Source organism: Cannabis sativa, chromosome 1 (assembly GCF_029168945.1).
Source record: "Cannabis sativa cultivar Pink pepper isolate KNU-18-1 chromosome 1, ASM2916894v1, whole genome shotgun sequence".
Classification (NCBI taxonomy): Eukaryota; Viridiplantae; Streptophyta; class Magnoliopsida; order Rosales; family Cannabaceae; genus Cannabis; species Cannabis sativa.
The window spans coordinates 28575815-28590852 of NC_083601.1; the positions used below are offsets into that span (position 1 = coordinate 28575815).

Consider the following 15038-nt stretch of genomic DNA (forward strand, 5'->3'; position numbering starts at 1 on the left):
ACTGCAACTAATCATAGCTTTGAATCCCAAAATTCTCACCTTCGATAATTGATCAATTTCATCATGAAAAGACTTAAAAAATAACATAACTGACCAAAAACAAAAAACTCTTCATCTTTCACCTGAGAATCAAATAAAAGTAAATATCAAGCATAAATTTGAACAATAAATCACAAAATTACTAAAAACATGCACTAAAACGGAACCTAAAAATGCATAAACTAAACCTAGTATCGCCATTATCTTGCAACTCCACCTCAAACAAATTTATTATCTGAGTTGAGATTAAAAATGCACTTTTTTGCTCGGGGTTCAAGCTCTCCTTGCTTGATGGGAGCATAAGTCACATAACTAAATACTTTTAAGTGCTCATATCTTGTGTTGACTGAAATTTATGACAACTTGAAATAGTATATATAAAAAATATTTATGAGAACTTAATGAGATGAGGTAAATGGTCAATTTAAGCACTTTAGCTATTTTTTTTTAGCTAAATAGCAGTCTAATTCTCTATCTCATTTATCATTTCGTTATTAATTTTATTTTTCATTCATGTTAAAGTAATGTTGAAAGTATAAATATAAAATTAATGCTAGCTATATAAATCGAATTACAAAGTTGATTAAAATCTATTTAAACAAAAACTTACATAATAATAAATCACTGCGTAGAATAGAAAACATACTTTTTTTGTAAACAACAACATAATTTATTAAGAATACACACAAAAGTTATTACAGATATTTCAACAAAATACACAAAATGTAAACTAATGTCTTCTTCCAATTCTACGATCTTGACGAGCATTCCGCTTTGATCTTTTTACCAAACGACTCCATTGTTCTCCTTTCACCATTTCGACCAGCCCATCAATGATTTTATCGGAAAGGAGTATGTATCCCAATGAAATACCAATAACCATTCCACTTCCATATCCCACCAACACAATTTTCCAATCAAATAATCCATTCACATGCTCCTCCTCCTCTTCTTGTTGAGAGGTTGGTGATGATGTTCTGTCCTCGTTGCATGATTTAAGTGGAAATCCACATAAGTCCGAATTCCCATTATATGAATCTTCTTTGAATGTATCGAATTATGGGCCATGAGGAATTGATCCCTCCAATTTGTTCACCGAAATATTTAAAAATCCGAGTTGATTCAGATTTGTAGCCAATTGTCTTGGAATCATTCCATCAAGCTTGTTTGAGGAGAGATCAAACCATTCCAAATTGGTCAAATTTCCCAATGATGAAGGGATATTACCAACAAGCTTGTTATGTGAAAAATTGAGGCCTTTGAGTGAGTTGAGCTTACCAATATCCTTTGGAATCTCTCCTGTGAAGTTGTTTCTTGAGAAGTCAATGGTCATAAGCATGGTTTGAATTTCTGGCAACTCAACGTCACGTCCTTTCATCGTCAATGTGCTTATTTCATAATAGGTAATTGGTCCTAAATGGCTTTGCATGTAGGTTAATTCCTCAGTATTGGCATTCATCATTCCCACAAAATTCTTAAAAAACTTTTGTGGTAAATGGCCAGTGAATTGATTGCCACTAAAATCAACAATTCTCAAATTTTGAAAGGGGTGTCTTACCGTGGGATTGCCTATTGGACCTTGAAATCTATTAGATCTCAAGAAAAGAACTTGAAGATTTGGAAGAGATTCCAACCACCAGGGAAATGATCCATTTATGTTGTTGTTTCCAATATCTAAAAGTTCCAACTCTTTATAGTTGACCAATGATTTGGCAATGACCCTTCCAAATGATTTTCATTAACATTCAAAACTCTTAGACTATTTCCCTTGGCAAAAGCTAGAGGAACGATTCCATGAAACTTATTCTTCCTCAAATCTAGCACTTCGAGATAGCTTGATGAATTTCCTAGGCATGGAGGAATGTTCCCACTTAATTTGTTATTGGACAAATCAACGACTTGGAGCTCACTGAGATTGCAAATGGATGGTGATATTTCCCCAACAAATGAATTGTTTGAGATTGAAATAAATTGTGTATAAGGTGGTAGGATTGGAAGATGACCTTGAAGTCGGTTGAAGGCAAGATTAATGAGTTGTAGAGTCTTCCATGGAATCTGATCTATTTGTGTCAAAGAGTTGTGAGAAATATCTAGGAATATCAATGAATCCTTACCCACATTCCATAACCATTGGGGAACACTGCCTTCAATTTGATTGTTGGAGAGATCCAATAATAACAAATTTTGCAAGCTTCTTAGGAAGTAGGGGAACTCACTTATACCACATGAAGACAAATACAATCCAATAAGAGTATTGGGAAAAGTATCATTATTATAATTATTCGATACACATGAAAAATTATTATTAGAAAGAGAAAGATATTCGAGCTTTTTCAATTTTGAAAATTGGTCTAATTGCATGACACCACTCATATTATTTGAGAAAAGCTCCAAATTAGAAAGATTGACTTGCTGAAAAATTGATGTGGGAAAGAAGCCTTGTAAGTTATTATTATGTAAAAGAACAGATAGCAAGGAATTGTGTTGGAATTCCTGAATGCTACCACTGAATTTATTGGAACTTAGATCTAAATCTTGTAAAGATGGAAGGGAGTATATCCAAGAAGGTATTGTCCCATTAAGCTCATTCCTAGATAGATACAGGAATGCTAAATGCAATGGAGGAGAACCCACTAAGTGATGTTTTGAAGAGATACACGAGAATGGATTTTTTGTTGAGTTACTACAAATTTCTGGAATTTCACCTATGAAATTATTGTATGAAAGATCTAAATGGGTTAGGTGATGTTTATTTAAAATGGATGACCATGGGAAGAAACCACCTAAACTATTCCAAGAAAGGTCTAAGGAGGTGATTTGTGTGCAATTGTCAAGAAATGTGGGTGGTAGTTGTACCAATGATATATGATGAGTTATAAATTGTAAGTACTTGAACTTTCTACAAAGGTAAGGATCTATCATGACTCCAGATTCAGAAAGATTCAACACTTAAGTGGGCTGCTCCAATTATATTGTGGAAAAGAAGCAGTGAGATCGACATTGTAACTCAAATCGAGTCGTTGAAGGTTTGGCAAACTGAGAACATTTTCTGGAAGTTTCCCCTGCAATTCACTGTAACTAAGATCAAGAGATGTCAAAAAAGTTGAGAGATTCATAAAGGAATCAGGTGAAGTAGAAGACATATTGACTTCGCTAAGAAACAACTCTCTGAGATTTGTTAGATTTGCAACAGTTCTTTTCCAGCTAGATGTCTCTAGTTTCAAATGATTATTGCCACTCAAGTGTAAGCAAGTTAGACAAGTAAGACAATTGGAGCGGGACTTGGCCACTGAAACGAGAGTTAGAAAGGTCAAGGTGAACCATATTTGAAAACTTACCAAATTCAGATGAAATTTTGGACTGAGAAAAATTATTATAAGAGAGAATAAGAGATTGGAGATGAGAGAGAGAGAAAAGAGTGTTGTTGGAGTGAAGAATGCCTTGAAGCTCACTGCATTTGAGGTCAAGACGTATGACGTGGCCTGTGACGTCATCGCACGTGACACCACTCCATCTGCAACAATCCTTGCTCTTTATATCCCATGAAATTGCACTATTAGGATTAACAATTTCAAGATGATAATAATCATAACAGTAGGTAGTGCCATTGATGTTGGAGAAAGAGTTTTTAAAGTGGAGCAAAGCAGAGGATTCATGGGATGGCACAATGGAGAAAAAGAAGAAGAAGAAGTAAGAAAGAAGAGAATGAAGATTAGAGAGTAGAGGCATGGAAACAGACCCATCATTTTTATTTTAGACTGAGCTTAGTAGATAATATTAAGCTATATGTGATGAGTGTGTGCTATTGTTTCATCCGTATTTATAGGCACTAAACAGAGGAATATTAATTCTGACTTTTCTTTAGTTTGTCCCCAACAATTACTTTTCATTAATAATATGTAGCTAATTAAGATTCGAATCTAAGTTTACTCGTGCAATTATATATGTTCCTGCACATATTTAATTAAGTTTACTCATGTAATTATATATGTTCCTGCACATATTTAATTAAGTTTACTCATGTAATTATATATGTTCCTGCACATATTTAATTAAGTTTACTCATGTAATTATATATGTTCCTGCACATATTTAATTAAGTTTACTCATGTAATTATATATGTTCCTGCACATATTTAATTAAGTTTACTCATGCAATTATATATGTTCCTGCACATATTTAATTAAGTTTTATTTTTTTCTTTTTAATTATTTCATTGAACTTGTTTATAATTGAAATGAAAGTCTTCTGATTGTTACTTTTACTTATGGGTCCCACTACTGTTTTTCTTATTTTTTACTAATTTATGCAATTTTTTTTTAAGAAATGATAATTTTATTTAGGGTTTGGATATTTTAAGAGCCTTTTACAATTACATATACATCAAATTCAAAATATTTATTTTTAGGAAACGAAAATTTGAGTTAGGGTCCTATATTTTATTAATTTTTAAGTATATATTTTTATACTGATTAAATTTAACTGCCATTATTAATGATCCCATTTAAAATTATTGTAGAATATTAATTTAAGATAATTATTAAAACTGATCATATGTAGCCTAAGCCAATCAATTTATAGTTCCCACCTAATTAATTAATTCCACAAAGAATTGTGAAACTCTAAGTATTAATTGATAGAAAAAGAATTTAAACAATATTATTAATTGGTCAACTTAATTTATGTTTTGGGTTAGAAAATTTGTAATTAACTTTTGGCCTACATTATGTGTTGTATAGAAAATAGAAGTCATTCATTGAAGGATTAAGATCCAAGTCAAATCAAAAAGTATATATAAATATAGAGAAATACTAAATGGCACTAATGGTGCACAACACCCTCTTATGTGTCAATTCGCTATTGGTCCAACTAAGTATCGAGTCTTGAAGAACATTGTCCCACATGGATTAAATGTAAAAGTATTGAGCCACATATAAGAACATGGGCTACTCCACTCATTGCCAATTGGTTTTGAGATGGAACCTGATGATTCTCAACATGGTATCAGAGCCATATCCCTAGCGGGCTTTCGATCCACACCTATCCAGATGGTTAGCCAACCGCACGAGATCCAGATGGTGCAAAGACGCCGAAGATCCAAACAAAAATAAGCGAGCAAATGGCAGGGCCTGTGATATGGTGATTCAAGATTGGTGAGCAAAAATAGCCACCATCTTGAGGGGGATATTGGAGAACATTGTCCCACATGGATTAAATGTAAAAGTATTGAGCCATATATAAGAACATGGGCTACTCCACTCATTGCCAATTAGTTTTGAGATGGAACCCCATGATTCTCAATAGGTCCCATATAATTTAATATAATAGGTTTTATGGAATATTGCTAGCCCATGATTCTCAACAGGCCACATATAAGGTCCAGATTCTTGATCATTAGGTCTAGACAGAAACATGTAGTATCAGTTACTTTCAAATGTTCATTTAATAAATTTAAAACAGAGTCTGTACTGACAAAACTAGAAGAAAATTATATTTTTAAAAATAAATATTGGATTTATGCCGCTTACACACTTAAAACTTTGGGTACTTATGCCGCTATTTACTCTTTCAGTTATTTTTTTTTATTCATGTGTATTTTTTATGATGTATATTTTAATTTATTCTTGATAATTTGTATTGTTGTATGTGTGTTGCTTTATGTAGATACATACATTTAGTAAATATTTTTGACATATTTTTTTAAAATACAATAATAAGATTTTTTTTTATTTTTTTAATTGACACGATGTACAGTAGTAGATATTGACATATTAATTATATATTACCCGTTATAATGTATACCTCATTTTGAAATCATAAGATTTTATTATTTCTATTATTAATGTAATATTTATTTAACTTTTTAAAAATAAATTATCATTTTAACTATCACTAACTCAAAAAAAAAAAATGTTGAAAGAATAAAGTTGTAACAACAAATTCCATACAAAAAAATAATGTATTAGTATAAAATAGATAACTCTATAGTTGTCAAACTAAGTAAAAAAAATCGTAATACAAATATACTGAGGAGTTAGTATTGTTTTGCTTATTGCAATTAGATTAATATTTTATTATTTTTCTGTTGATTTGTAGTTATTTTTTTGTTGTTTTCATATTATTTGTTAAGTTATTTTTAGATTATTTTTTTTTATTTTAGTAAAACACAATATTTTTATAATTTTAAAACTTTAAAATAGTATTTTTTGTAAATTTTGTATAGTAAAAATATAGAAATCCTCGTATTCTAATATTTTTGTAAACTTTTTTCTATTTTTTACTCTTAATACATGGCGTGCAACTAGGGTTCGCCCTGAAGCTACCTTGCCTCCAAACGCTTAAGGCTTGAAATTGTGAAGAAAATAAAAACAATGCGTATTTTGTGAATATAGTAATTAATAATATGATATAATATAGTATTTTGTATAGTGGTAAAGGGTATCATTTCAAGTAACTATTATTTTAATGATAAAACTATTTGTATAGAGTTCAAAATTTAATTGTTTGTCTAAGTCCTATTTACTTTAGACTTTCCCTCCTTGACTATGGTATATTATGTTCATCACAATAAAAAGAGGTAAACGTATATATGCTTACGATGTTTCGAGGTAATGGACTCAAATCATAATTTTTCTTTATTAGAGAAAGAGCACTCACAACACAACCAATGATAATTAAACACACCTTATATTATTCAAATACGCGTCCAAGTCCAAGTCTTAACTCTTAAGTCAAGTTTTTGTATATATATATATGGAACATCTTAATAGTATTAATTATTAATGGGTACTAAATAAATTTAATTATAAATATTAATTTTAAAAATATTAAGCCATTAAATTTTGATTCGATGGTGAATAATAAAAGAGAAATTTGAATTTCTACGCTTAAATTAGTTATTTAATTAAAAAAAATATAAAAAAAATACATTTTTTTACACTATATCAAAAAAATAAGTTTATATGAAAAATATTTAAGTAAAACTCAATATTTTTTATTATTTTTGTGCTAATTTTTTTTATTATTATTTTATTTTCAGTCGATGGAACAACCTCAGCCCATATAATAAAAATATAAGAGATTTTTCTAATTAAATAGAAAAATTAAGCATATAAAAACTCAATTTTTTTATTATTACTCATTCATGGGTAATATCTATTAAAATTACACCTATATATATGCAATACAAGCCACGAGAAATGTCCAAAAACTAAGATAATTAACTTATGTTTATAAATGAGAAATGCTAAAAGTCACTTGTAATTAGTACTTTTATAATAATTTTTATAGAATATTAACTAATTACAAGGCACCACCTACACTATTTCTACTTATTAAAAATGTTCTTTATAAATAGCTAGATCAAATGATTCATGAATACCTCCTTAATTATCAAAAAAAAGAAAGAAAGAAATTCATGAATACCCTTTTAAATTCCTTTTATTAATTAGTCATTTTTGACTTCATTTTTGACTGAGACAAATTGCTTTCTCATCAAGTCATCTACTTTCTCCTCAAGAAATCTTCAGCTTATATAAGTAGAGCCGAATAGGCGGGCAAAATTATTATTCATCAGAAAACTTGATCATCTCATCTCATCTCATCTCATCTTATATATTAGATCTTATAAGAAGCATTATTATTTAATCACTTTAATTTCTGGTTGGAGCTGGAGCTTGTTGCGAGAGATTAATTATTAATAATGGGCGATCATCATCATAGTAGTAGTAACCTTAAAAATAAGAAAGACAAGGAAAGCAGCCACAGTAGTTCAAATTCAAAGTTCAAGTCCTTTGTGTCGTTTTTCTTTGAAACGACAACTGAAAATACGAAGAGTAGCCGAGAAGAGGTATCAGCACCGGAGGTCACCTTGATTCATGCCGCAGCAAAACACTTCTCCTCAAAAGTGCGTTATAATTAAATACTACCTCAGTGGTATCAATCATCAATGCTACTTATTTTACTTAACTTCATCTTATTTATTTTTCCAATTAATGATGACTAGTTTATGATGTCGCCCCAAAACTCTGCTCATCTAGTAATGAAATTGTATTAAATTTTAGCCATAATATTTTTTGTTATTTTTTTTTAAATAATATAATAAGTTTTCTTTATTTGAAAAGTCCTTTTATATTTTTAGTATAAGATATCATGTTGGGAAAGCACATTATTTACACCACCAATCACACATACTAAGGAGAGACTAGACTGCTTGCTATCGCAAGTATACAAAATTGATCCCAAGACTTAGAATGTAAGCTCCTCTTCCACTCACCATAAAAGCTATAGTCAAACCCCAAGAAGAAGAACTAGACAAGATAACTTCAATATCAACATAATTATAAGCAAAATTAAGAAGATTAATTAACATCATTTTTATTTTGCGAAAGAGTAACACCACCACTCCTACCACAAGCCTCAACTGCGATTATATTATCAAAACCCAAAAACGCACACACCCTTTTAACCACATCCTTACAACAAAGAGTTTCGCAAAGAAAAAATTGAGTTTCTTTTGGATCACTAGATCCTGAAGGAATTGAATAACCTGTAGCTTCACAAGCCCACGATGAATCCAGCTTAAAATACTCATAATGTCCAATGGGCCTAAAAACCAAAACCAAGACCCACGTCTAGCCCATTTTTTGAGAGACCAACAACATTCAAACCAAACTCCACTATAGCATTCACATCTGTCTCTAGGGGTGTTCATCTGATCCAATCCGCACTTTTTTAGTCAAACAACATCCAATCCGCACTAAGTGCGAATTTCATAGTTTGGATCAAATCCGATCCACATAACGATTTAAATCCAATCCAATCCAATCCACAATAGTGCGGATTGGATCAGTTATTTTTTTAATGATAAATTATTTAATATTTCATAGAAAAAAATTAAAAAAAAAGACTATTATTTCTTAATCTTCAAGAATAATCTATTTCCATCTCCATTTATATACAAATAAAACCAATACACACATGTATGTCAATATATATGTACTCATATTTTTTTTTTTTTTGACAAAGTGATTAAAATCACTCATGAATTTACGACGCCCACGTCCGCCACCGGCGCTGGAACCTCCTCGAACCAGGATAGCTCATCGTCTAACCGCAGAGCATGCTTTGCCAACCATGGGCCGCTAAAATCTTAGAGCGAGCCCCATGGGACAAAATTGCCCCCGGAAGTTTAGACAATAAAGCTATAACATCTTCAAACAACGCTCCTAACTCAATAAAATACTGAAGTTCCACCTAAAAAAAATCAAAAAACAACATAAAACTTGAATTAGAAAACTATTCAAACTGAAGAGAATCAACCAACCACCAAGACTAAGCAACTAGATCTCCCTATAAAATACTAGAACAAGTCAAAGGGATTACCCTTTGGCTAGTAACAACTAAATTATAGCATTCTACTTCATAACCTTCATAGGATCCCTATTCCTTACTTTTACCCTTTTAAAATCAAACATAAATAAAATTTCTTTTTAATACCCATTATTCCTTAAATATTCAAAATATTATATACTAATTATTTCATTTTATCTCTTAAAAATATTACTTATTTATAGACTAAAACATGTCAAAATCCTTATTAAGTCAAATTATTTATTATTTTATTTATAGCGTAAAACATGGTATCTATAATATTTATTCAGCCTAAATTAAACCAAAATTGTATTAATATCCTTAAAACTTAAGATTGCACTTTTCACATTCAAAAGTAATATTTTCCTAATACCACTTAATCATATATTTAATTAATAAAATTAAACTAATATTAATTAATCCAATTCGGTATTATGACATAATGTTTCCTTATTTATTATTTAAATAGATAACCTCCTAATTATTATACCATTCAAATTATTATAAAAACTATTCATATTAGTATCTTCTTATACAACTAATAAGGCAATAATCTCAATACTTCATTAGCATTTACTTCCCATTTATTTCAATATCTTCCCAAAAATAAAACAAAGTATTCTCAATTCACAATTAATGTCCCTACCTCCAATTTATTACAAAATCTCACATTTATAATTTATATACCAAAATTAATATTATGTTATCTATAATAAACTCATATTTATAATTTATATAGCCAAAATCAATATTATGTTATCTATAATAAACTAATAAGGCAATAATCTCATAATTGTATACTATAATTGTTAGCTATTAAATTTTATAATATTTTTACAATTCATGATATCTTGTAATTTTAAGCAATTACCCTAAATAATTAGTAGCCAGCCATAAATCATGCGCGAAAACCTTAAAAGGCACCAAAGCCCTAAACAATGGAGCATCTCATCCATCAAATTTGTACTTCCATTTCTTCCATAAGAAACTAATACCACTCATCCAGAAATTCTTTAAAAGTACAAATAATATAATAATTTTAGTACATTCCCATAATATTGAGAACAAACCAAATTTTCATAATAATTTGACTTCCCAAACATATACCAATATATTCTCATTAGACCATTAGTTAAACCAAAACATAGCTAATAGGAATTAGCGTTTAAAATAAACACTCTTAAACCTTATTTCAATTTAAAATATTCTTTAAATCATAATTTAACCAAAATAATCCTTTTATTTCGACTAATAAATCTGTATAGTGCATAACTTATTAACTTTAAAATATTATTGTGTCAAAATTTTCTTATACATTCGATACCGAAAAAACGTGAAAATTTAAACAAACTACCCTAAATAATTAGGGGCCCAACCATATAATAGGTGTTAAAGCATTGTAAGGCGCCAAAGCCATAAATAATGGCGCAAAATAGAACAAAATCAATATAAAACAAACCTATAACAAAAAAGAAAAATATTGGAAAAAGAAAGAATAAAAAAGAGTTGTGAAATAAAAAAGAAAAAAAAACATTGAACTCCTTTACAGCAACAAACGATAGACAAAGAAAATTAAAATAGAAAATTCTTAAAGTAACTTGAACAATGAATATGATCAAGAGGTATTAAACTACAGAAAAGTTGCTTCAGAATCGTGATCGCTGGCCCTTAATATAACCAATTTTTTCATGAATCACACAAACATTATATCAAACAGTATATACACCAACTAAACACTATCACAATTCACATAATATCGAAATACGGCTATATAAAATGGAATGAATTCAGTATACGAAAAAGAAAAAAGAAAAACAGAAAGAGATATTTACCGTGATAGATTGGTGGAGGATCAGAACTCTTAAACTATGTATTTGGCTGGTCTTAGCTAAACAAATCAGATCACTTAATTTTGTTTTCATTAATAATTGAAATCTGAACAACTTTTGTATACAAAAGTCATTAGTTAATTTTATTCTCGTCAGAAGAACATGAGATTAATGATTTCAATCAAAAATAAACCCATACTTACATACATATATATACAATTAATTTATTTAAATACCATGATCAATTTTAGCATTCCTAACAAACACCACTTAATCTGTTCATCTCATCATCTTCCTATTAAATCATCTCAAAACCATACATGATGCGATGCCTTAGAATGGGTCGACTGGCCGGAGTTAGAGAGACAAAGAGCGAGAGAAAAATAGAGAGATAATTAATTATATATGTACTCATATTTAAATTTATACTAAAATATATATGTATCTATTACTAAAATAAATAAACTAGTATATATATTTAAGTTTATTTTTTCTTGTGTTTTCTATTATAAAACAAATAAAATGCACCAACTCAATATATTATTAAAAAAATTAAGAAAATAGAACTTTGTGTCTTATTTTTAATATTACTAGAAAATTAATATATATTATATAACTAGCAAAAAATTACGTGTGAGACACGTATACTAAATTTTATGCTAGTCTTTTTCTATGTTAGTTGAAAGTGATACAATTAAAAATTAAAGAAAAAATATTATTAGTGTAATATCCAGATTAAAATAGTATTTAATTTTTTTTTTTGGATATCAATTGAGCGAGGATAATTATCTTGTTTCTTTGTGTTGTTAGTGAGTTGATATTATTGCTTAGAGTAGTTGTACCAATTTTCTAGAGAGAGTTAAAGTTGTATTAACTACGAAAGTAAAATATTATGGTATTTTTACAGAGTAAGTAATCGTTTAATTAAAGCCCAATATGAAGGTCCATTAGGGTTTTATAATATATTTAGTGAGTTTAATTAATTAATGTTAAAAATTAGTAGGTTTGGATAAATTCGCAGGATTAAAAACTGTTTTACTAAAATGATCATATCTGGAGTTCTAGAGCTCGGATTGAGGTGATTTCAGTGGCGTTGGAAAGATAATTTAAAGATCTATAAATTTTGTAGAAATAACTATATCAGAATTCGTAATTTTTCTAGGTCAAAACTAAGCCCTAAAGTTACGAGATTGAGAGCTTACAATTTAAATTTAAAAGTTAGATATTTGTTTATTTAATAATTTATCATATTATTATTGTTATTATGTTAATATTATTATTATTCATAAAACTAAAGCTAATAAGATTCAGAATAGTATAGGTTTCATTAACCCTAAAATTATATCGTTCTATTCTTCCCACCTATTTGAGCAAGACTAACCCTAAAAATTTTCAAGTCATCTTTCCATTACATCCTTAGCCAAATCTATACCACTCTTCACTCTCATCTTTGATCACCATCATCTTATGTCTATCGATCCAAGTAGCTTGATGTATTTGAGGTAAGAAACTCTACATTAACTTATTTATTGATCACAATAGGAGAATTTTCGTAGGTCTCCTTTTCTTATTTTTCAGAATGAAACATGTCTCAGTAAAACTGTCATATCTCTTTAAATACTCATCTGATTCTCGCAATCTTGGTGTCTATAGAAAGCTTATTAAATTTCCTATAATTCTTATGAAGAAAGATTTTACAGAATCGAAATTTATCTATGTCAAAAATTAGTATTTTTACGCTGTTTGTTGTAAATCGTTTTTCATATTTTCTATATAAGTTGTTTCAGTAAAATCCGAATATCTCTCTGAATAATGATCTGATTCTAGCGATCTTGGTACTGTTGAAGAGATAATTCAATTTTCCAAATGTTTTATGAAGAAACCATTCACTAATTATTGATTATTCTAAGTCAAAATTATTGTTTTATTGCTGTAGTTCGAAATCCATTTGTTTCAGGATTTCTAGAAAACTGTTTCGGTATAATATCTATATCTCTTACGTTATAACTCCGATTTTAAATATTTTAGTGTCATTAGAAAGGGAATTTGATTTTCTAAAACTTTTATGAAGAGAGTATTCTCTGATTTGGAATATTTCAGTATCAAAACTTTGTATTTTCGATGTCTCCTGTGATTCGTTACTCCATATTCCTTCTCAGAAATAGTTTCAGTAAAACTATCATAACTCCCTCAGTTTTAATCCATTTTTAATGATCTATATATCGTTGGAAAGATAATTAAATTTCCTATAATTTTTATGAAGGAAACTTTTACTGAATTCGTGTAGTTATTGGTCAAAAATAGTATTCTTTCTGCTGTACTGTAAGAGTGTGAATTTTAATGTTAGGGCCTTGACCCATGTGTTATTATAGGTAGTAGTGACGAGATAACAAGTTTAAGCAGCGGGATTTGAGGTAAGGAAATTAGATAGTTTTGTATGTGTTTATCTGCATAAATTTAATTTTTATGTATTTAAATATGATTTATGATTTGTTATTATGAATATGTATATGGTACTGAGAATGTGTGGTATGGACACAATATGAGGTTGTGAATTGATACATAAATTATGGTTGTATGACTTGTATATGTTGTATGTTGTATTTGTATGTTTTAGGTTGTATGTTGTATGATGTATTTGTATCTTGCATGTTGTATGATGTATTTGTATCTTGCATGTTGTATGTTGTATGGTGTATGGTTTATGTTGTATGTTATATGTTGTATGCTAACGTCTCAGGTAAAGTGAGGGACCATGGTGGGGTATGATACGGGATAAGGCCGTTGAATGTAGAGATACCCTACCCTACATTTTACTGAGTCGTGTATGAGATTGTTATGGTGGGTATGATACAGTGATGTTACTGTTGAATATAGAGATACCCTATCCTATAACAATGGTAGGGCTGCATAGGCCCATGTTATTATATGGGCAGATTAGGCCCAGGATATTGTAGGGTCAGGCTAGGCCCGGGTTATGTAAGTAATGGCTATGATATGCCAATGTTGTGATAATGTTATTATTATCTATAGTATTGATATGATTATGTTATGAGTATGATATTGGAGTTATGATCTCTGTATATGTGTACGGTGTGAACAAATAGTATAGACTTGTATGATAAAGGTTTCTATATGTACAAGTTATTTGGTTATAGTTATAAAAGATCATGTATGATATTGCTAAAACTTAATAAATACATTAATGGTATGTGTGATATTATATGGTATTGTTTGATAAGCATTTCCTTGCGAGCTTTTAGCTCACCCCCCTTACTTTCCCCCTACAGGTATTAGACAGGGAAGTATGTATAGTGAGCAGGGTCAGTTCTGGTACGTATACTGTGAGCGGCTACGGGCGGACAAACGATCTAGAACGCCAGTGGTGCCTTAGTTTTATTTTAAGCAGTTGATAAATCTAACACAGTGGAAATGCATTATTTAAAATTATTTACTTACTGTATCTTGTTTTACAAATGAAGGATCCTTCTCTGTTGCATTTTGATTTTTTTTAAAATCCACTGTTGTATTTAAATTATTTTTTTATCTTTTCAAATTATGCATGAAAATAGTATTTTTGTAAAATAAGGCAAAATATCGGGGCGTTACAGTTGGTATCAGAGCCGATCGTCCGTTAGCCCGAAGGATACTCACGGTATACATACAGAAGACTGAAAAAGACCCTCTCACTATTATGTAAGTGTTAGTTTTAATTTTCTTGGTATTGCCATTAATAGTTTTATATGTGATACATAGATTTTTGTTAAAATATGTTTCCTAGAATTAGTGCCTCATCT

The 15038-nt window shown here is 29.5% G+C and overlaps 2 protein-coding genes and 1 long non-coding RNA gene across 3 annotated transcripts; 1 reads left to right on the forward strand and 2 right to left on the reverse strand.

Annotated features, from left to right (window-relative positions):
• Nucleotides 1-1096: 1096 nt before the first annotated feature.
• Nucleotides 1097-1498, reverse strand: LOC115704331 (putative receptor like protein 25). The gene has a single exon (XM_030631543.2). It carries the CDS (start codon nucleotides 1496-1498, stop codon nucleotides 1097-1099), a length of 402 nt encoding a protein of 133 aa, XP_030487403.2.
• A 215-nt stretch (nucleotides 1499-1713) lies between these two features.
• Nucleotides 1714-3768, reverse strand: LOC115704330 (receptor-like protein Cf-9 homolog). The gene is made up of 3 exons (XM_061108622.1): nucleotides 3378-3768; nucleotides 3077-3328; nucleotides 1714-2744 (listed from the first exon to the last, which is right to left on the reverse strand). Exons 1-3 carry the CDS (start codon nucleotides 3766-3768, stop codon nucleotides 1714-1716), a joined length of 1674 nt encoding a protein of 557 aa, XP_060964605.1.
• An 8248-nt stretch (nucleotides 3769-12016) lies between these two features.
• LOC133032741 (uncharacterized) lies at nucleotides 12017-14779 on the forward strand. The gene is made up of 2 exons (XR_009685319.1): nucleotides 12017-13655; nucleotides 14532-14779. It is a non-coding gene; the product is annotated as an uncharacterized LOC133032741 (long non-coding RNA).
• Nucleotides 14780-15038: the final 259 nt, after the last annotated feature.

Bases quoted from the DNA above. Each gene is read 5' to 3' on its own strand.
- LOC115704331 (XM_030631543.2), bottom strand. From the start codon at position 1,498: ATGAATGCCAATACTGAGGAATTAACCTACATGCAAAGCCATTTAGGA.
- LOC115704330 (XM_061108622.1), bottom strand. From the start codon at position 3,768: ATGCCTCTACTCTCTAATCTTCATTCTCTTCTTTCTTACTTCTTCTTC. The intron at 3,329-3,377 runs GTAAGTTTTCAA...CTCTCGTTTCAG, and splicing joins CAAAATTTCATCTGAATTTG to TGGCCAAGTCCCGCTCCAAT. The intron at 2,745-3,076 runs GTTTGCCAAACC...ATAATTTCATAG, and splicing joins ACTTCCAGAAAATGTTCTCA to GTGAAATTCCAGAAATTTGT.